The sequence below is a fragment of the Alosa alosa genome, chromosome 3 (assembly GCF_017589495.1).
Source record: "Alosa alosa isolate M-15738 ecotype Scorff River chromosome 3, AALO_Geno_1.1, whole genome shotgun sequence".
Classification (NCBI taxonomy): Eukaryota; Metazoa; Chordata; class Actinopteri; order Clupeiformes; family Clupeidae; genus Alosa; species Alosa alosa.
Genome location: NC_063191.1, coordinates 11,227,016 through 11,249,545, shown reverse-complemented (window position 1 = coordinate 11,249,545; position 22,530 = coordinate 11,227,016). Strand labels below are relative to the sequence as shown.

Here is a 22,530-nt window from a genome sequence, read left to right as displayed (position 1 = left end):
CCACGCCCATAATCGGTGAAGACTAAAACATTTGGTGTACATGCCGGGTAGATTTCTACGCTCAAATAGCGAATGGTTTATAGACTTTGGTGTTATTAAAGTTATGTCATTAATCATGCATTTGTGCAATATATTTACATGACATACGACGTATAACGTTATGCTTAGTATTTAGAAATACGAATATCAGAGTGTCAACCCCCTCCATTTGAAATGGTATAGTCCGATATGCCTTCAAAGTACACAGAGAAAAACCACCTACAGCAGCAACCAGTACGTTTTCAGTTGAGGGAGGCGACATCAAGGAGGAAGGGGATACTGTAGTAATTCTAGATAGCTATTGGCCAGTTCTATTAGCTATCGTAATATTATTTTTAGCCGCGGTGTAAACAAGACTCTCTCGGTATTGACATTTATTTGTGTACAGTGTATATACATATTTAGATATGTCTACTCCAGCTAGAAGGCGACTTATGAGAGATTTTAAACGGTGAGTTATGACATTTTCAGATGACTCCGAGCTAGTTTGACGTCGATACGTTTAAAGCTAACGTTAATGTAGCTGTCTGCCCAGATAGCTGGCAAGCTATGTAGATTTCTATTCTAGCCTTCTGTTTATCAGCCAGTTTAACGTTAGCGATAAACGAGTAACTTAATGGAACATATGTCAGCTGTTCGAGGCAGGTTTTTTAACATGGCGGGGATATGAAGCTAATGTGTAACATCTCGTATATAGAGACATTTTAGTGGAATGATATTTAGATGTCTAGTAATTCTCCAGCTATCGTTACCGCTTTGCCGTGTTTCATCTGGTCAACAAATTAACTAGCTTGGGTAGCTTGACGCTAGCCAGCTAGCTAGAGTGCTAGTGATTACATGGCGTTGGTGTACGCTAACGTTAGCTTGCTAAGCAGAGAAGTTATCTACGGATGTAAGTGCAGATAGCTGCCTGGGACTCATTTGATTTATCTAAACAGTCTGAGGTTATTACACATGTCGTTTGGATTGGACTTGAAATTGAACATGAGAATGCACTTAGTATTTTAGTAACCTAACGGTAACGTTACTTAAAAGTACAAGCTATTCCGACCTTCTGAAATAGTGACCAGCGAGTGTTAGCTACGCTAGCAAACGTTAGTGTTGGAAAAAGGTATTAGTCACTAAACCTTATGTTAGACAGGTTCACCGTAACGGGTATTTGGGAGTGTGTACGGATATGGTTAGAAATTCAACGAACTGACACGTGGAACTTACGTTATTTTTCTTAAAATGGATGTTGAACCTTAGGCTCCAGGAGGACCCCCCGGCAGGCGTCAGTGGAGCCCCATCCGAGAACAACATAATGGTGTGGAATGCAGTCATATTCGGGTAAGCAAACCCTGGCAACGGGGCATGCATGTATCTACAGTGCACATCGTGGCCGTCTATAGCCATATTTGTCGGCAGATGGTGTAAGAAACCGCTGTCAGATGGCCGTTGTTTTAGAGTCAACAAGTCGGCCATTATTCAGAGGTCTCTTGCAAGTTAATTAAGCAAATACTCTCGCTGTAGCAATTTGATTGACACAATGATACTTTAGCATTGCTAGGTTGGTTGCTTGTCATGGTAGCCATGCCTGCAGAGATGATCTACAACTTCGCACATGTAGCAATATGTGTGTCCTAAATAGGTCAGTCTAAATACCGCACAAGCAGTCAGCTACAAGCACTACCTTAGCTCCTCATTCCTGGGGCTGTTGTCTAGTAAATATTTACACCTTCCGATGTTGTTGTTTTTTCTGTGTACAGGCCAGAAGGAACTCCGTTTGAAGATGGTAAGGGAGTTTTGATTTTATGAAGCTTAATTAGGTTTTGAGTGTTTACAGTTTGTGTTTGACAACTTTACTGTGACTGTTCTGGCTCTCTTTTTTATTTCATAGGCACGTTTAAACTTACAGTCGAATTCACAGAAGAATATCCAAACAAACCTCCAACAGTGCGGTTTGTCTCAAAGATGTTTCATCCAAATGGTACATTCCTCTTTTGGCCACTACTAAGCAGTCCCATGAGCATGACCAATAATGTTTATCAAGAATCAGTTTGAGGTTGCCCTTGGAAAATTAGATTTTATTGCAGCACATTCTTGTACGGTCACAGATTTGCTGCTTGTGATAATGTTGGGCCATCCTCCATGACAAACATCCTGAACAGGGTCTGATTTACATGTTTGCTTTCATGACTTGACTTAAGTTGTGCTATGATATGGAAATATGCCCCCACCACCCCACCACCACCACATACACACGCACACACTTGCAATTTCAATGTAGATTATATTGCCGAAGGTAGTTGAGGTGGTGTTCTCAATGCAAACTAAACATTAGCTGAGGCGTATATTACTAATGATTTAACATTTTGGTCTCTGATTGTTATCTTTTAGTGTATGCAGATGGGAGTATATGCTTAGATATTCTACAAAATCGCTGGAGCCCAACATATGATGTGTCTTCTATTCTCACTTCAATTCAGGTAAGTTAAGACACGCTAAAGTAAAACCAACGACAAAATGTTAAACACCACAAAATCTGTCTAGCAGCGAGCATATGCTGTTTTATTATTATTATTATTTTATTATCATTGTTTTAGTTATGTTTTTTTTTTGTTTTGTTTATTTGTTTGTATTTTCAACTGTGGAGACTGATCCCCCTTTCTTGATTGCTGTTCATTTTTCTTTTACAGTCCCTGTTAGATGAACCAAACCCAAACAGTCCAGCGAATAGTCAGGCAGCTCAGCTTTATCAAGAAAACAAGCGGGAGTATGAGAAACGCGTGTCAGCCATTGTGGAGCAGAGTTGGAGGGACAGTTGACCACACACACCTGCTAACAAGCTTTTGTTTGTTTGTTTTTTTTTTCTTTAAATATGAGCTTTGTGTGGGTTTCCAGTTAGTGGGATATATCTCTTGATTTCCCCCCCTGCCCTACTTGTTATGATTTTAAGTTTTTATGCACTTTACCTTTCTCACTGTGTAGGATTGCGCCTGTTTTCTTTCTTTTTTCCTTTTTTTTTTTGCCTCAAGTGCTCCCCATCCCCTCTGCTCAAATTGTCTGATCACAGGATGCTTTTTACAAGAATTTAACCCTCAGCTGACTTTGGAGATGCTCTCTGATGCAAGAATATTGTGGTATGTCACCGACACCGACATCAATGCTTCTTTACTCCATTCCCAAGGCTGCCTAAGTTCTCAACAAAAGGACAGAAGGGGATTCAAAGGATTTTTTTTTTTTTTTTTTTTTTAAATAGGATATGTGGAATCATGATCCATGGAATGGTTGTGCTATTGTTACAAATCTCCTTTTTCCAAGAGATATGGGCACCCCATGGACTGGCAGATACTGGTCTCAGACTAGCCTCATGGCACTATCACTTATACATCAAATCTCAGTTCAATGCTTTGTGCACGCCTTAGCTGTATTGAGCTTTGTTACACGCATGAATGCTAGTGACCCCACAATCATATTTCTTACTCATGTGTTTATGGAAACGTTCGTCTGAATTTCTGTACAGATTTTGCACTGGTTGTCCACGTCAGGATGGGATTTTTTTCTTTCCAGCACTTGTAAATAATAAAAAAAAAAATAAAAAAGGCGAAACTACATTTATTATGAAATTGTCAAATTATTGTTTCAAGGACATTTGTGTGGGGCAATCAGCATTTGTTATGTAGCATTATACAAGATATTAGATTCACAATATGACTTTTTAGTAAGACTAAAATATATTGCCACTGTAGGTGTTTTTGAGCTCCAGTCAGTGTGTGGGCCCCCTAACTAAATATTTAATGTCTTCAGAGCAGTCTGATTGGTTGATAATGATTGTAGTAAGTCAGTAGTCATTCACTGTCAGTAGGGTGAATTCAGTTGCCTGATAACTATTGAGGCACCAGCATTAGTTGCATGACTATTTCTTTCAGTTTTGTAAGTATGACCTGAGCCTGAGGGTTATATTTAGGATACAAAAGTCCTTGCCTTTCCTCTTGCAGTTCTCCAGAAGCTTCAGGTGTCAGTTGAACATTTGGGTCAATACTTGGAATACTCTGCAGCTTTGAAGATGAGGGTGTGTGCAGACGATTTAACTCTTAATCCTCAACAAAAATCCTCTCAGCTGTCGGAACCACATAGAAATGGTGAAACACGAAAGGAGTTGTGACGTAGCTGCTCTGACCTGCATCTGACAAGAGGTGAGGATGATTAATCGGGGCACTCAGACGTCATCACGTAGTTAGCCTTGATCTTGCTATCTTAATGCTCTGGACAACACGTTTGACCTGTTGGCTATGCTGACCTGAAGTGAGCCCTACAGTCACCGTCAGAATTCTTCCTCCTTCATCTGGACCGATTCCAGACTGAAAGGCGCTCAATCCACTTCCCGCCTAAGTGCAAAGGTTGTGGACTGGACTGTGTTCAAATGTACTGTATTGTACCGTTAAGCCTGTGACTGATTAATTAACCCTTGTTTAATAGGACAAGGGCAATATCAGGGTTCCCACAAGTCCTGAATTTGAGAAAAATGAAGGCCCTTGAAAGTTTTTTGAAAAAGACAGACATGAGCTACTGAAAGTACTTGAATTTATGCTTTGTTATAGACAATGCAAACAACCACATAGTCTGCCTTCACTGTAACACTGCAGCACTATTAATACATTAAGAAGTGCTCACACACATCACCCCCCTCTTTTTTTAAATCTACTGTAAAGCCTCATTTAAACTGTTATGAGTACTTTACCTTTGTGTTCTCTGCTTTAAATAATGGCAGGCTGGGACTGGAACTAAGACTGGGAAGTCTTTGTATTAGATATATTTAAGAGTGTGTGAACCCTGAATAATGGCAATGTACAGACTGTTTAACTGTCCATACTTTTCCCAGGTATTTTCTTCATAAGTATTGCTCCTCCACTTGATATATTTATAAATAACTTCAGCCTGCATACATGTCTTTTTTTAATATGTAGCCATTATGCAGAGGTACTTGGAATATATATATACATAACAATGTATGCTCACAATAAAAAAAGGATTTGACAAGTTTTCGCATCAGTAAAGACAAATAAGCATGAAAGGGTATGGTTGAAAATGTACTCACACCAACATGACATTCTTCAAAGTAACAAAACACAGTACCAGGAGGGCTGGATGGGCGTGGGTCACAAGGCAGATGTAAGGAAAATGATTGTATATAAACAAAGACCAAAGCCCTCCGGAGAAAAACCTGGTCCATTTGAGGAGGGGTCACTTCCTAGGGCAGTCTTTGTTTAGAATCACGGCTTACTGTTCCACATTAAAGATGACAAGCAATGGAGAAAGGAATGGTGTGTGGTGTGGAGTAAATCTAACCAAGCATATTTTTTCTCTTGTTTTTAATATAAAGTTAACATTTAACCGAGGACACACAACCCTTCTTGACAGCAACATATCCAACACGATTAAATCTGAACAAAACACCTAAGGTCAGACCTTCAACGCATTATTTTTTGTGACACACATAGGGACGGCAGAGTGAGAATGAAAAAAACGTGAAACATTGAAAAATTGAAAACATGTCCAGTTTCATGAGAGTATGGGGGGTGTTGAGTTTGCAGGTAGGAAGCTACCTGTTGTACGCCCTCTCCTTTTTGGACCTCTCCAGCGCCTTGTCCATAGTCTTTTCGTTCTCGCCACGGCATTTGGGACAATACCATTTCCCTTTGGGTTTGTGGTGGAGACCCACGCACGAGAAGTGGAACCACTCGATAGGGCACTCGTCGTTGTCGCAGCCAATCATCTCGCCATAGGAGACCTGCTCACACAGGCAGTACGTAGGCTCGTTGGGGTCGATGGGCAGATCGGCGGGCGACGCCTCCCTCTCTTGTTTGGCCTTTGACCGCTTCTTCTTCTTGGACGAGGACGAGGAGGAGGAGGACTTGGCGCGCTTCTCTTTGGGCGTGCCAACGACCACCTCATCGCCATGGTCTGTGCTGTAGTTGGAGTTCTCGCGGTTCTCGCCGCCGTTCTTCTGCCGACGCGAGCGCTTGCCGCCGCCGGACTTGTCCACAGAGCTGGGGGTCTCCTCACGCCGCTTGTCCACGCTGGGCTTGCCAGACGTCATGGCGGGGGGAGTCATGGCAACGGGGGTCACGGCGGATGTGGATCCCACGGGGGTGTTGGTCTCGGGCGAGCCGGCCTGGCAGGCCTGGAACAGCTCCACATGCCAGTCCACCTGCCGGGTCCGATTCTCCACCAGCTCCACCATCTGGCCTGCGATCTGGATCTTTTCATCGCCCAGCTCCTGGGTCCGGATCAGGGCTCGCTGGATCGTGTGGAGAAGTCGCCTCCTCTGGACTGGGTCAGTCTCCTGTCGGTGCTTCTCATAAGTTTCATCCAGCTCCTGTAGGATTTCTGAAACACAACAACAAATAGTAGGTCAATACCATGTTAGTCACCTTATAGAAGAAAAACATGGTGTAATAAAGAGAAGCCAAGGTTCATACCTCCACAGATTTGCTTTTAAATTTACCGCAGGCTTATGCTGGTGCTTCTTTTCACCATGGCTTAGTGTACAAAATATAGCTTTAATGATTTTTGTATCAAGTTGTAAGCTGCATATTTCAGTTGTAAGCTGCATATTTCAAAGGTTAACTTATAACAATAATATCTGCAGTACAACGGAATATTCGTTCACCAGATCAGTACTGTCTTAAACACAGGAAATCTTTTGTGTCAAGCATTTTTTCATTCCTACAAGCTCCGCCCGGTCATCCCAAGAAACCACCATCAAAGTTAGACACGCCTCTTTGGGTTACGGTAACGATTAACCAATCAACTCTGCGTATCTCGATGCCAAACCCCTCCCTCACTGAGGCATAGACCAATCTCCTGCAAGCTCTCAAACTATTAAAACTGGCTAGCCATCACAAGCCTTACTCGTTCACTATAAGTTCACGGGTAAACATTACATGTAACATTTCTCAGACCAACGTAAATAAAAGACTGTAGAAAGTAATAAATTCGATTACAAAATAGATCATCTTAAACGCAAGAAAACAGTGCTATCATCTGTTTCAGACTTTTGCAATAAAATACTTAACGATTAAACTTCGCAAATCAGACCACCCTTCAACTTCAGCTAACGTCGTAACACCAAACATGAATAGCGGTAACGTAATACAAAGTCGATTATGAAGCACCAACCAAGCCAAGAAATCAAAAACAGAATTTAAGAGTCCTATCCGCTCAACACAAGCGCATATCTTTTCGTAAATAGGCAGTTTATTCACATGCATTCACCGAGAAAAACAACTCAACCCACGCCGCGAACACCTGGCATTAACGTGTATGTTAGCGGTTTATCCTGTTGCCATAATAGCTCATGCTTCTGGCTGGAAAATACTAAGCAATTCGTTGATCTATAGTATGTATCAAGTTTATACTCAACACAGTATCCAGAATGTGTAATGTTGGCCATGTAGGTTGTTGGCACATAAGACTGTACTTGTTAGCCGACGTCAAATCAACGAACTCTGAATTATCTGCGTAATAAAAAGGTAACGTTAACGTTATGCCATTAGAGAGCCCCCATCAACATCCTATAATCAACAGCCCAACGTTATTGATAACTCTAGCTTCATGGCTAGAGATGGCAAACCTGATCAAGGCTGAAACATGTTCCACATTTTTGTCAAAAAATGAGCAGTTTCATTGCTCGCTAGCAACACATCATCCACCAACGTAGCTACCATAGCTTGAGCATACTATTAGCTAGCTAGCAAACGTTATAGCGACTTTGGTATTAAGAAGAGCTAACTTTGATTACCTTGATATTTTGCGTCGATTTCCCTCATCAGAGACACACATCTTTGTAAGTCGAGAGGCAATGATTCAACCAAATCTAAATACTCTTCGACATATCTGGTTACAACGTGTACTGGGTCCCCGTTGGCGGGGTTCAACATTTTGCTGGTGTTTCACGTAGCGACTCGAGTGCAATGGAGGGAACAGCTGCTCGGCAGTCAACGTAGTGGGGAACACAGCTTGATTTTCTTGCAAGTGACGCGACTGTGTTGATAGCTGCAGTTTGTTACAGAGCTAACCAGTCAGCACTGCTAGATAGTTCGATTGTCTTTTCCATTGAGTTTTCTCTTGGCTATCTACACCGATCTGTACACAGTGTAGAGTTACGGCAAGCCAGTGGGGCCAAACGTTCCATTAACACATAGCTAACATGATTGTTAAAACGCTCAGTGACCTATTCTCACTTGACAGCGGAGATGGTGTAATTTTAAACATATTATGGCCAGCGTGTAATAGCCTAACCTAGATTTCCCCCTCTCGAACATGTAACATTGTCATTATTGGCCACTGTTTATCAATTCGTGCTGGTTATTCGTGCCAGCTGTCCACTCATTAAAATCCATTTTAATCCGTACAGTACATTTATGGAACCACATTTCTTGTTTATAAATGTCAGTCTTTAATATAGGGCTCAAAGTCATAAGAATTTAAATTCTGCAACAGCGTAACAGAGTTCCAACAAGTTTATTAGCAAGTTACATTAGAAAAAACATACAAATAATGTCACAGCTTCAGGTCTTCAGGCACGGGTCAGTAGTGATATAGACCATTCACTGACCAATAGAAACATCTAGACCCTTCTCCAAACAAGTTGATATGGTATAACGCAGAAATCTCTCGAGAATGTGGACATGTTGGGACGTTTCCTGTAAATATTAAATGGACCAAGGTCTCTGAAATGAGCACCGAGCCCAGTCAGAATTAGTGTGTAGTTATGAAATACATTCATTCTGTGAGTGAGTGTGTGTGTGCTGAATTAAAACATATTTCAGTTTAGTCTCAAGTCTTTTACCTCTCATATATAATAACACTACCCTGCTGTCACCTTTTAGGTGAAAAGTTGATGCATTTCCGAGACAAAGATTTAGCAACACAACACACCTGAAATGGTAAATTTTTTGCCAAACTTAAAAAATGCAATCCTTTTGCAAAATTGTAAACAATATTTCAAAAACAAACGTGACTTCTGTTTAGAAACAAACTCTTTGATATAATTATATGTAAATGTTATCTAAATGAAATTCTGTATCATTATTTACATATGGACCGAGTGGACAAAATTTGGCACTGCTCTATCAGCAAGTCAAAATGCCCAATGCTCTGTTTACATTTTGTATAAAACACAAAAGTGAACGTTTTTAGAGAGCAAAGTAACGTTTTACTTCCATGGCGCTACCTGTTTGCAGCCAGCACTGGCATAGTTCACAGAAGAAAAAAAAAAAAAAAAACACACACACAGTAAGTAAAGTAAAAGAATAAAGGGAAAAGACTAAGGATTTCAAATGAAAGCTTAAGGATAGAGTGCACAAGAATAAAGAACAAAAACTAAGGAAAAAGGGTTGTATAATTAAAATGAAAGCTGTCAGTGAACATTCCAACTTTTCATTATATTTCTGTTGGTCATGAGTGCTTTATTACTTATCTACCCCCCACCTCCCACAGTCTCATTGCAATCCAAATCTGTTTTATTTGTAGATACTGATTTTAGTCTTACAAACACGGCCAGCAGTTTTGTGGATGTCTGCTGTATTATGTACTGTAAGTGCCATTGTATCACAATGGGCATGCACAGCTATACTGAGTTCTGGGCACTTTCACTGATAACATACCAATGACCATACCCACATACCGTGTACATTCTGCTCAATAGTTTCTCCCACCAACAGGACCATATCCGTTTTATTAAGAAATACAACAGGATCTATGATGTCATAATGATGGAACATGGACATCACAGTGTGATGTCTTGCTGAGACATTTCGATGTCACAGAAGGGTGCATCAATGTTTGGACTGAGCAACTGTCATGTCACACACGCCCATGAATGTTTGGCTGAGGTGCACTTGATGTCACAGTGAGCGTAGCTGGCAGCTGGGTAGGAAAAGCTCTGCCCCTCTACGTGATCTTTAGGGTGCTGCCATACGTTTGCTGCACAACCACCTGCACATTGTCAACGATGAAATCAAAGGCCATACTCCAAACAGACTCCACAGACTGCTGCATAAGCCTGGGTAAAACAGAAAGAGGCAGATAGGTGGAGAAAGGAAAGAGATCATGGTCATGGACTGTGTTCAGATGTTAACAATGGGAGCAGGGTTGTTTTCCTTTACATATGCATATTATATCTTATGAAATGAACATGTCAAGAGGGTTCTTCCACATAATGTGACTACAGAATAATATAAGACTTTGGTTAAACACCGTTTTTAACTTTGTGTACTTGATAGAGTGCACATGGTTTTATAGGTGTCTAGGCTTAGTTCATGTCCAGACAACCAGCCCACAATGCATCGGCTAAAACTTATTTTTCAATGGAAATCTTTACTGAAGTTCAACCCAGCCCATAAAAGATTTAGGCAGAGACCCAGTAATATAAGAGTAATCCCTACCTCTTCATGTATTTGATGATAATGTCAAGTTTCTCAAGGTCTTTGTCCTCCACAAGCTCAGTGCAATATTTCACCACCTGCAGAATGTCCTCCTCCATAGGCTCTGAGGAACCCAAGGCCAAAACAAGCATGTCTAATAAGTAGCATCATACAGGAATACATACCGAATCAATCTAGCCTCACTGCCCATACGTGTATTAAATGACTTAACACAAAAGCAATTTCAGAACATGTAATGTCTGCGCATGTTATTGTTCATACCACCCCTCTAGTCACCTGAGATGGTTGTGACCCATTCCCGTAGCAGGGTCCTGATATCGCTCAACTCGCTGGCTCCAGCCAAGGTGGGGGCAGGGCGGGGGGTGAATTTGGACAGCACCTCTGGCACGTCCGGCTTCATGGATGACGAGGATGGACCATTCTCCGTCTGTGGGGCACAGCAATGGATGAAAGTTAAAAGAGCTGTAATTAAAAAGTTGAGGAGTTCAGGAGGCTTCTCTTTCATCAGAATGACCAAACATTGACATGCATTTACTCCCATGTCATGGCAGCGAGGAGGAAATATACATTTTCTTCTAAAGGCATAAAACTATAACATAAAAAAAGGTACATAAGTCACCTTCAGTCCGCTGGGGTCGTCTTTGAGCCGGAATGGTGGTGGGGTCGGCTTGGAGGGGCTGGACTTGGCAGGGCTGGTGGCTGGGTGGAGCCTTTTGAGAGGGCTGGGGCCCTTTTTGGCCGGGCTGGCGTCCCTCTTCTTGTAGCGGCGCTTGGTCCTGCCAGCAGCTGGCTGCTTGAGCTGCAGAAGAGGGTTCTTCTGCTTCACTGGAGAACAGAGGGAGGACAACAACACAGGGGTTTCAACATTCATTCATTTAGCTTACACAAACAGCTATGTCAGCTATAAGCCAATAGCTCTCAATAGCCAAAACACTTGTATATATAAGTATAAGTATATATACTCTTTTGATCCCGTGAGGGAAATTTGGTCTCTGCATTTATCCCAATCCATGAATTAGTGAAACACACTCAGCACACAGTGAACACACAGTGAGGTGAAGCACACACTAATCCCGGCGCAGTGAGCTGCCTGCAACAACAGCGTGCTCGGGGAGCAGTGAGGGGTTAGGCGCCTTGCTCAAGGGCACTTCAGCCGTGCCTACTGGTCGGGGTTCGAACCGGCAACCCTCCGGTTACAAGTCTGAAGTGCTAACCAGTAGGCCACGGCTGCCCAAATTTTCCGTACTCTGCGTTTCTTCCGTTTGTTCGCTTACTGAGAGCAGGCATATTTATTTCCATACAAAAACTGAGGATTAATGAGCTTACATACCATGCCGTTTCAAATCACGACAAGCCAATAGCTCTTAATGCCCAATTCCTTGTGTAGAGTAAGTAATTAATTCTTTATTTATATAGCGCATTTTATATGCAGAGTGCAGAGACAGCTTTATTATTTAGGGGTTAAATTTGTGGCAAACCTTCACAGCATGTACCATATTTCCTTCCTCATATCCTGCTTCTATGTGGAGTAGTTGATATCTGATTTGACTATGGATGCAGTTTAATGGCACCATGACCGCTGGGTTGCATGATCATTATGTAACAGTAAAATAATTATTACCCATTGAGCAAACACCTCCCAGGGGCCTCTGTGGATCGATAATCCTTCCCTTCTGCAATTGGCATGGATTGGGAATGGGAATTTCTGTTCATGTATTCTGTTAAGTATATTTTTACATCTTCAATCTGACTACTTTTTTTTCTTTTTAGGCGACACCTTCTCATGAAAGCCACTGAACTCTGTACTACACACGTTAACGGCCGCGCCAGTATGGTACAGATGCCCACCAGTGGTGATGCAAGTCTCCAACAATGCGCAGCGTTCACCCAGACCATGTGAGGGCAGCGGTGCTGGAGTGTGGTCACTGCTGTTGTGGTGTTGTGTTATGGTATGTTTTTGTTTTTGTTTTTGTTTTATTTTGGGCATGTCATATACATTGGTACATCCAACTTCTCAGTAGCGTGCATTACGGAACAGGTCACTTGCGCTAAAGCACTAGAAGCTACCTGAAGCTTCTGCACACTTGCCTTTTTAAACTAAAGTCAGCAGGGGGCAGCACACAAGGAGAACAGTATGCTTTCAAGAGACTTAATTTTGACGTTGTCTGAGAACATGTGGAATTTCCTTGCCAACATGTTATCTTGGACATATAATATTATGGTCATATTTTTTATTATTACAGACACTGTGTCACTTGTCCTGACAGATAGAATCGTTGTCTTTTTGTTTTCTTTAAGAAGACAGCACTCTTTTTTTATCATTGTATTGCACATCATATTTTACCCAGTATGGTCTTTTAAATGGTGTTCTTTACGTTCATTTTATTATATTATAATTTTTTTCACTTTGTCTTTATCTTTCCTTTGAATGCTCCTTTTGCTTTTTATCCATATAAGGCCTCGCCTTGTTCAGAGAGCCCCCTGGCCCTGCAGCCCACGGTCGGGTACTGCCCTCACTGGCCCTTTACTACGGAAGCCCCTGGGCACATATCTGGCGTCTGGTGGGAGGTGAACAGACAGGGTACAGGCCAAGTGGTTGTGGTGGGAACAATTTAGCAGGCCTTGAATGCAGGTGCAAGAGATGGAAATTAAAGAGCCATTTTTTGGTACTGAGAGTTGTGGCCTTGGTTTTGCAGTCCTTTTGAAGTGGCAGCATCCAATTTTATTTTGTGGCAGCATCCAATCGTCCAATTGCTCAAGGGCACTTCAGCCGTGCCTACTGGTCGGGGTTCGAACCGGCAACCCTCCGGTAACAAGTCCGAAGCGCTAACCAGTAGGCCACAGCTGCCCGAAATATGTATCATATGAAATATGTATCATATGATCTTGTATGAAGATATTATATAAAGGAAGAGCAGCCTACCCTCAGTGCCTTGTGGTTGTGCACTTTCTCTGCGATTGTAAGCAGAACACAGCTCATCTTGTAACTCTTTCGGCAGCGCTGCAAACACTTCCGGGTCGACCTACGAGAAACCAGAGTGAGGGTCAGAAAATGCAGTATGAAGTAGAGCAGTGGCTAAATCCACCTTATTTGCAAGGAGTGAGAGTGTGATCTGGTGTGAAATGAAATATTTAGTTGATATAAACGTGTATACTGAGTATACAGTATGTGGATTTATACACATATACACATGTGCAAAGTATGTATGAAATGTATGGTATGTGTGGTATATATGCATGAATGCATAATAAGCATTCTATAAAACTGCATGCATATAAGTGTATGTATGTCCATATTGTTTTTACTCCTCTTGACTGGCAGTGCTGGTCACCTGTGAGAAGTCTGGCAGTGCCAGGATGATGCCCGTGGAGCCCGTCTGGTTGGGGATCTGCAGCAGCAGCGTGCCCGGGGGCGGGGGAGGCTCGGGGGGAGGTGGCGAGGCGCAGGCCGAGGCCCGAGGAGGAGGACGCACGGGGGAGGAACAGGAGGCGCCGGGCTGCTCCTCATTCTCTTCCCTCCGGCTCCAGGTCCTCTCCACCTGCTGCCTCAGCTCAGGGGGCAGCGCCTCCAGCACGGAGCGGTCCACCTGCACCACAGGTACGTACGGCACCAATCAAGTACAACCAACACTGTACCGGCCACTGTACATGGCACTGGTCAGTACAACCAACACTGTATTTCTTTCCTCAGTTAATCTGTTCATTAATTCATTCATTCATTCATTCATTCATTAGATAAGGCACACATTAATCAACATTTCTCTAAATGTGCCAGTGTTAGCCAGCCATTTTCAACTGCCTTCCTTTGGCAAGATCTTTGAATAAGCAGACTACAGTTAGCTGAATTTTCTTTTATATCATTCAATTCCATTTTACAATCTTCAACTGTACATTCACATTTATGTCATATGCACTCAGAAAAAAAAGTACATCCACATATCCACATTCATAGCACAAATATCACACAATGAAATACTACATTGTAATTACACATAGTGAAATTAAGTTTGTTCTTCTATGTCAACTCAAGAGCTACGGTTCTCCTTAGATGGGTAAAGATGGCAGCTTAGGGTCCTTTTTGTAGGCGAACCTACGAGGTCTATTGAGAGCTCATTGTGTCCAGGAGTGTAGTTACCTGAGAGGGCGAGGGCACTTCTATGCTGAGGTTGAGACGGGAGCGGGCGTGGTTTGGAGTGTGGGGCGGGGGCTCTCCTTTACTGGTACTGGGGATTGGATCAGAGAAGGAAGTGGGCGGTGGCATGCTGGAGGAGCGAGTGTCCTGATTGGAGGATGATCCTGAGGAAGAACCACTGGGCATTGCATCTGGAAAATGGTACAAGTATATTTTTATTTGACGTCCTCTTTGACAGTTTTAGCATTTAGGCATTATTTTCATTGAACGCATAATGTATGTAGTCCTATAATCCTATAAACACACGCACACACACACAATGTATGTAGTCCTATAATCCTACGAACACACACACACACACACACACACACACACACACACACACACACACACACACACACACACCTTCCCTCACCTGCATCTGGTCGGGCAGTGCTGGGGGCTGGCGTGCTGCTGCTGGTGCTGGTGATGGTGGTGTTGTTAGTGTGGGGGGGCCGGCGGGCCAGCAGCAGGTCCCTGATGGAGCAACGGGAGTCTTGGGGGGGCGCCTGCACCTGGGGGCCCCCATCCAGCAGCTGCACCTGCAGCCCCACACCCCGCATGTCCGACACCTCCAGACGCATGGCGTGGAACAGTTTGATGGCCTCCTGAGCAATCAGCTGACCACTGTCTGTGGCTTTACCTAACGTCACTGACCTGGAGAGAAGACAGAGAGAGGCAGAGAGTGAGAGAGAGAAACGAGAAAAACATCACACACAAACATACAAAACCGGAAAAGGACAGGTGATTTTGTTGATTTGAGCCCAACAGCCAATCAAATACACTACCCCTTCCAATCAGTTCTCCTAAAGCAAGCTAAAGTGAAAGCCATTTTCTTTTCCATTTACAGAGCCAAGACTGTGCACCAACATGCCCTTTATAAGCTCAACTATTTGATGGATAGCTTGTCAAATACAAGGAGATTTTCACTGAATTTTGAACATAAACAAAGTAAAATCAATTATAAATCAAGGGCATCACAATTAAGCTATGGAGTTACAAGTGACCAATGTCAGATGCATGATGGGGGAATGCGGCCTCTCTCACCTGGCTAGGTTGTCACAGATGCCGTGACCTCCGTACTTGGCTGGCTCCACTGGGGCTCCGGGTTTGCGCATCATGACCTTGAGAGTGACCCTACGACCTTTAAGCCCCGCCCCTTGCAGCCGCTTCTGCACCTCCATGGACAGATTGCTGAGGAATGACTCCGCATCCTCCACCTACCAAGAAAGAGACACAGCCGCAGTCAACCTCAAGACCCTATTCAGACTTTCAGTAAAGTGATTAAATAATGTTTTGGTAGCGCGCGCACACACACACACACACACACACACACACACACACACACACACACACACACACACACACAAACACACTTAATTCAATCATTCATCATTAAGAACAGTAAAAACCATAAAACCGCCCAACCATCAAATAGAACTTGCTGTGCTTTGTTTGCTTAACTCCTAATCTAACACAACTCTATGATACACTATTCCTACTGAAACTGAGTACTCTTCCATAGCTAGGATTTAACACAAGTAAAACATGCGTGCATGGGCTTTTTGAGTGACCTTTGTGAAGCGGATGTTGTAGTTCATCTCGGCCGAGACGGACTTCCTTTCCTTTTCGCTGCGGACAGGGCGATCGTCCAGGCCGCGACAGAAGCGGAAGAGTGTCTGCCCGGTGCGCGGGCCAAACTCCCGCTGCAGGCGCGCCATGGACACCTGCTGCAGGTCCCCACACGAGGTCACGCCCAGAGACGCCAGCTTACTGCCCATGGAGCGGCCCACTCCTGCGAGCGCGCACACACATACACACAGTAATGAACAACAACAACAGCAGCAACAAGACAAATAAGCCAATAAGCTAAATACGACATGTCACATAATACAATGTACACTCAACTGCATATTTCCCAACGCTATCTGTGACCCTATAGCTTGGCTAGCACATGGGGCAATCCTGCATCGTACCATAACTCAATGATCACTGAAACTCTTAATTGTCCATTCACTACTGATACTGCTGCATGACTCATATTATGCTATATGCTATTCTGGGGAAACACAAAGGAGACCAGGATGACTGATCAGCGTCGTTACTACTGTCTGCCAGCAGGGGGAGTGAGTGAGTCTCACCTGGCAGACTGGTGACCGCCTGGTCGCTTATGAAGTCGTCCACGTCCTCCGACCTCAGCAGGTACTGGCCTTCGGGCTTGGCCCGCCGTGTGGCCATGCGCGCCAAGAGAATGTTGGAGCCTGAAAACAGGGGCGGACCCAGTGATGTTTTTAATTAGAGGACTGGGACAGGGATGAAGCAGAGAGAGGTATCTTCACATGCGTGTTATGGTCCAGGACAGAGAGAGACCTGTCTGAATAAACCCTATCTATTCTCACAACTCCTGTGGCTCTACTGGTACATTAAACACAAGCTCACTCTCATCCTGATAGAAAGTGTATGTGACACGTAGTACGCCATCAGTTTGGATAAAAAATAAATCTACAATAACATTTAGTGGGTATATATATAGAAATAAATGTTCTGTTAAATCACAGAACTGATTGTAATGAACATGTAAAATCCCTGTACTTATCGTGGAAAGACAGTCAGCGGTCACCACCACACAAAGGTCAAAGGTCACGCCACTCACCCATGCCCACAGAGGCCGAGCAGCCAGTCTTCTCCATCACGTCGGCCCGGATGGCGCTGGCCAGCTCGTCAGGCGTGACGCCCACTTCGGCCAGCAGGGCGGTGGCGTCCAACAGAGCCTCGTCACAGCTCAGAGCCTCTATGTGGTGGGTGAAGCTGCGGGGGGAACGGAGGGGTTAGGGGACCGCACCGCTAGACGCCACAGAACACCAGAGAAGCAGGGAGAGGGGTGAATGCAAGAGAGAGGGGGAGTGTGTGAGCTGAACACGAGAGAGAGAGAGGTAGAGAGAGAGAGAGAGAGAGAGAGAGAGAAGAGAGAGAGAGAATATACAAAAAGCAGGGCAGGAAAAGGGGCTTGCATACAATCTCTACAATTACTGACTTAGAAAGCGGATGAGTGTTAAACGGGTGGGTGTGTGTTTGTTTTTTCCTACCTGGCCAGGGTCTCGTACATGACCAGTGCCACCTCCTTATAGGCCTGAAAGTCGTAGGGTACGGCCTTAAGCTCCGGACACAGCTTCTTGGCCTGGCCGAAAAACATGCCGTTCTTCACTCCTGCTTGCCTATGGTTAAAAAAGGAGACACGTGACCAGACACACACAGCTCATCTTTTGTTCTTATCAGGTCTTCAGCTACTCTCACCCTCCATCTCTTTATGGTCTTTATCTTTCTCTGAATAGTCTCATGAATCATGAATGAGTCAGTAAGCAAACAGTTCCCAGGAACCAGTTTGAATGTAAAGGCAAAGCCCACACACACACACACACACACACACAGCTTGTGGGCTACCTGGCCTCGTAACTGCAGGAGGCGATCTCGGCCATGGAGAGGGAAGCCTGGTCCTGATCCATCCCGTTGCCATGGCGATGCTCGTCGATGTCCTCAGGCGAAGGGGTCATCTCAAGGTCACCGTCCATCTTGTCTAGGTTACACCAGGACAGGAATCACACCGGACAGTGTAAGTATGAAAACTTGATACTGATAATGACAAGTTCAAAACAAAGCACTTCTTGCAGTGCCATCCACAGATCCCTAAACGTACAGTGGCCTGCCCTACACTACAGTAAAATACTGGTACGTTTAAAAGACTTCTCAAAACGTTTTAAAACTCTCATCAAGCTGAGGACAATAAAATGCATTCAAAGTGCTTGAGGTTCCATGAGAAACTGCCCGCTGTGGTGCACAGCACTGCTGGTGTCCTGTTCCACCTGTGGTGCCAGGTAAGGTTCCAAAGGGCACACCTGGCCCAGGCTCACCTTTCTGCTGGTGCTGGTTCCGTTTGTGCTGGTAGTACTGGAACTCCAGCTGGGGGTTGGCCCCGGGCCTCTGGGCCACACGGCCAGGACCACGGTTACTCGTCACGGCAACGGGCTTCCCTGAGGACAGATGGACAAAGAGCAGAGAGAGAACAGAGAGCGAAAACGAGAGAGAGAGAGAGAGAGAGAGGGGGGGGGAGAGAGAGAGAGAAAGAGAGAGAGAAAGAGAGGAGGGAAGGAAGGAGAGGGGTCAGGTAAAGTAGTAATACGTTGAATGTGTAAGTTTCCCTGGAATTTTGCTCGTCTGCACCAGGAACAGGCTGTATGACCTCTCTCTCTCTCTCTCTGTGAGTGAGAGAGTGAGAGAGTGAGAGAGTGAGAGAGTGAGAGAGTGAGTCTGACTCACCTTTCAGATCTGGTCGGTGTCTTATTCCTACTGAAACAAAGAAGCAGTCCATGTCCACATGCAGGATACAGGACTGTCTGACCTGAGGAGCAGGCATGCTGGACAAACCTGAGAGAAAGAGAAAGAAAAAGAGATAGATAGATAGATAGAGATAGAAAGAGAGAGATGCAGACAGAGAGAAAGAGAGAGAGAGAAAGAAAGAGACAGAATGGAAGACAGGAGTATGAAAGATTGAAGTGAGAAACAGAGAGAAAGAAAGAGTAACGAATGTTCTCTATTATTAATGAAAATCATTTTCATCCACACAATACAGCATGAAGCTCTTCACCCTTATACACACTCTCTCACGCACGCACGCACACACACACACACACTCACCTCCACTCATACACACTCTCCCACGACGCACGCACGCACGCACACACAAAACCAAAGGCTGTCGTAGATGTTCTCTCCACTGACATTTAACCAGCATAAAATGACATCATGAAGCACCTGGTTAATGAGAATTCAAAGGCACATAGAGACACAGACAGACAAGGAGCAGATGAGAAAAAAAAGTGTCAGTGTGTGTGTGTGTGTGTGTGTGTGTGTGTGTCTTCGTGTGTGCGCTGCACAATTACTCAAGAATGATTGGCAGAAAGACATAGCTTCAGACCCCTATGAATAATCGCTGTCTTACTCTCAGAATGTCTCAATGTCACTTCTGAGGGTTATAACACACAAGCATTGGTCTGCAGGTATGACAAGATAAAAAGGTTCTAGAATCAGACCTAGAGTGGCCCTCGACAGTGAGCTTAACAAGAAAGCTCCAGCATGTTGTGACAAAGCTACTGTGTGAGGGGAAGTCTTCCCACAAGGTCTCTGGACTGTCAAATTGGTTTGATTGGTTCCCCAAAAAAGTAGACCGAAGTATGAACTAATTTGCTAATGGTGTCTCTAGTTTTCTCATTGAACTGCCTGTTGCATGCTCTTCCCATAAATAGCACAATCGAACCTCTAAAGCACACACTAATGAACTAATGCAATTTGCTAATCACAAAGGCTGCAATTAATTAACCTCTGTCTCAATGGTTAATCTGGTCACATCTATGATCTTTAGATTAATTTCATCCTGCTTTTGTGACAGACAGTGAAGTCCACCTAACAGGAGTGCTGTGCTTGTAATGCACTAGGCAGAATCACCCCTTAGTTGCCCAGCTTAAAGCGCAATTTGGAATATTAAGCTGAAGCTTGACTTAAAAAACATATCGCAAATCAAATGGCAATATCTATCAGAAAAATCGCAATTATATATTTTCCCTAAATAATGCAGCTCTAATCCAACGTAGGTTAAAGCCTACCCCAGCAGACCCACCTGAGCTGCGCTGAGCCCGGAGCTTCTTCAGCCTCTCCTTGCCAGAAAACACAGCACCCCCTGTTGCCCTCCTCCGACACTGCAGGGAGTTGACGTACTCGGCGAACTCGCTCCTCCACGTGGAGATGTGGTGGAGCCGGGAGTACGAGTAGAACTCCGAGATGATCCCGCCCTCGGCTCCTCGAGTCGCTGGCTTTCCTGATTGGTCGCTGAGGTCTTGGTGGGTGTGGTTATGGGAGGGGCCACTGCTGTGATGACTGCCGTTCAGCCGGACTCCTCTGCTCCCCTGGTCGGGTGGGTGTGGCCTTGCAGGGGTGAGGTCAGACGAAGTGGATGCGTTCTGATTGGTCGGGGATGCTGGAGGCGGGACTTGCCGCTGAGTGTTGGGCGAATCAGAGTTGTGTTTGTGTTGAGTGACAGGGGAGACGCGTGGTTGTTGAGGGGGAATGGGACTTGGAGTCCTGGGCCCATAATAGGGGCTTCTCTCTGGGCTTACAGTGCTCATAGAGTCCCTTTGTTCTGGTTGAGCCTCCTGGGTCAAACCCCCAGGATGAAGGCTCATGTCCGTAGGCTTTAAGGCACCATTGAAGGGGTGGACGTGGCCATTGGTCAAGGTAGACTCTTTGGCCCTCCCACTGGTCGAAGAGTGCTCCTCCCATTGGTCCTCGCCATGGAGACCATTCAGTCTGATTCCGCCTCCCTTTGGGTTCTGCAGTGAGCCATTTCTGTAGGACGACACATGGGTCAGCATCGCCAGGGAAACGACAGCATTGTTCATAGGCAATTAAAGGCTAAATGGTCCCATTCACCACATCCATTTTGAGAAAGCAACCCACTCTCTATCCACAACATCAAAACAACATTTGAACATTTTATAAATCACTGAAGCCCTTTGTGTGAGCAATTGTGCTCTGAACCCAAAAGTAGTGAATCATGTTTGCGGAGGTGAGCTGCTTTATAATAATGCACTCCTCAGTCATATTAGAGAAAATAAAAATGGAACACATACACAGACACACACACAGACACAAAGAGATACACTTGCCGTTTATCACATAATAAAACATTCAGAAATTCAGAAAACTCAAAGTAGTCATTATTATGCCAGAGCTGCACACTAAAGTGAATTCTATCTGAGAGACACACACATACACGTTAGCCTGGCTAGCGCCACCACTTCTCAATGAGACGTGGTCTGGGAACCAAACGTTAATTTTCTCGTATTTGAAAAAAATGCCCAGATCCGTCAATTGGGTGCCACGGATGTCTATCAAATGCCTGTGCATAGCTCATCATTGTCTTGCTTTCCCCTTGTTCTGTGATTGGTCCCCTATCTCAGGCGAAAATTTGCTCCATGAGTCTCCAGGCTGCCTTAGCAGCGTGAATCAAATCACGCGCAAGGCAGCATGGGAACACCCAGGCTACATACACGTATGCATATCTACTCAAACTATAACTATTGCGTGCCTGTGCACACACACACCCACACACACACACTTACACTCTGAGCTCCAGCTCCTTATGACCATGTGCCGCATCACTGGAGACTGGCCGTGGTGACACCTGGCTCTGTTCGGCCAGAGGCTCCTGGAGGAGGGGGGGGCCAGCTCCGGGGCTGGCATGGCTGGGTTTGGGAGGCCCGCGGCTGGGCTTCACGGGCAGGCCTTCCCTGCATACAACGCTGGAGCTGGACGAGTGGTGGTGACCGCTAGCTCCCGCTAGCTCCTGCTGGTCCAGCTTCCGCAGGCACACGCTGGGGAAGCTCAGGCCCTTCTGCTTGGCATAGAGCTGGTACTGGAGGTAGGAGAGCTGCCGGCCTGCCTTAATACTGAGGAGGAGGAGGAGGAGGAGAAGAGGAGATGAGAGGAGGGAAGGAGAGGAGAAGGAGAAGAGAGGAGGAGGAGGAGGAAGAGGAGGAGGAGGAGGAGGAGGAGGAGGAGGAGGAGGAGGAGAAGGGCAGATGGGAGAGAGGAGAGTACCGAAGGACACAAGAGAAGGTGAGACAGGAGATGATCAGAGAAAGAAGGAGAAAGGGACAGCAGAAGAAGACAGGGAGAATAAGAAAGAAAAATGGAGACAGAGGAAGACCAAAGATTAGAGGATGACAGAGAAAAGGAGGAGAGGAGAGAGGCAAGAGGAAAAGATCAGTGGAGAAAGGAGAGGAGAGAGTGGGTTTAGACAAGGCCTGAAATCTAGGCTCTTGGAATTCTGGAAGT

General features: G+C 44.8%; 3 protein-coding genes across 4 annotated transcripts in view; 1 reads left to right on the top strand and 2 right to left on the bottom strand.

The window, feature by feature from the left end:
* The first annotated feature begins 264 nt into the window (after positions 1–264).
* Positions 265–3,352, top strand: ube2al (ubiquitin conjugating enzyme E2 A, like). Of its 2 annotated transcripts, none has more exons than XM_048238614.1 (6): positions 265–490; positions 1,288–1,368; positions 1,788–1,813; positions 1,919–2,008; positions 2,419–2,507; positions 2,718–3,352. In XM_048238614.1, exons 1-6 carry the CDS (start codon positions 447–449, stop codon positions 2,844–2,846), a joined length of 459 nt encoding a protein of 152 aa, XP_048094571.1. In that variant the 5' UTR covers positions 265–446; the 3' UTR covers positions 2,847–3,352. The 2 variants fall into 2 exon arrangements, with proteins under 2 accessions (XP_048094571.1, XP_048094572.1); XM_048238615.1 differs by lacking the exon at positions 265–490 and adding an exon at positions 552–680.
* A 1,746-nt stretch (positions 3,353–5,098) lies between these two features.
* Positions 5,099–8,237, bottom strand: ing1 (inhibitor of growth family, member 1). Its single transcript, XM_048238612.1, has 2 exons — positions 7,826–8,237; positions 5,099–6,411 (listed from the first exon to the last, which is right to left on the bottom strand). Exons 1-2 carry the CDS (start codon positions 7,962–7,964, stop codon positions 5,624–5,626), a joined length of 927 nt encoding a protein of 308 aa, XP_048094569.1. The 5' UTR covers positions 7,965–8,237; the 3' UTR covers positions 5,099–5,623.
* A 291-nt stretch (positions 8,238–8,528) lies between these two features.
* Positions 8,529–22,530, bottom strand: part of rev1 (REV1 DNA directed polymerase) — a 30,430-nt gene continuing 16,428 nt past the window's right edge. Inside the window, exons 5-22 of the mRNA XM_048238603.1 lie at positions 21,816–22,142; positions 20,315–21,039; positions 18,958–19,065; positions 18,552–18,671; positions 18,085–18,217; positions 17,730–17,858; positions 17,297–17,451; positions 16,785–16,904; positions 16,218–16,438; positions 15,691–15,863; positions 15,020–15,300; positions 14,608–14,795; positions 13,805–14,059; positions 13,396–13,495; positions 11,092–11,297; positions 10,749–10,899; positions 10,473–10,575; positions 8,529–10,090 (exon numbers count right to left, since the gene is read on the bottom strand). Coding sequence (XP_048094560.1) covers positions 9,979–10,090; positions 10,473–10,575; positions 10,749–10,899; positions 11,092–11,297; positions 13,396–13,495; positions 13,805–14,059; positions 14,608–14,795; positions 15,020–15,300; positions 15,691–15,863; positions 16,218–16,438; positions 16,785–16,904; positions 17,297–17,451; positions 17,730–17,858; positions 18,085–18,217; positions 18,552–18,671; positions 18,958–19,065; positions 20,315–21,039; positions 21,816–22,142 — 3,607 coding nt within the window. The 3' untranslated portion in view covers positions 8,529–9,978. The remainder of the gene's footprint in view (positions 10,091–10,472; positions 10,576–10,748; positions 10,900–11,091; positions 11,298–13,395; positions 13,496–13,804; positions 14,060–14,607; positions 14,796–15,019; positions 15,301–15,690; positions 15,864–16,217; positions 16,439–16,784; positions 16,905–17,296; positions 17,452–17,729; positions 17,859–18,084; positions 18,218–18,551; positions 18,672–18,957; positions 19,066–20,314; positions 21,040–21,815; positions 22,143–22,530) is intronic.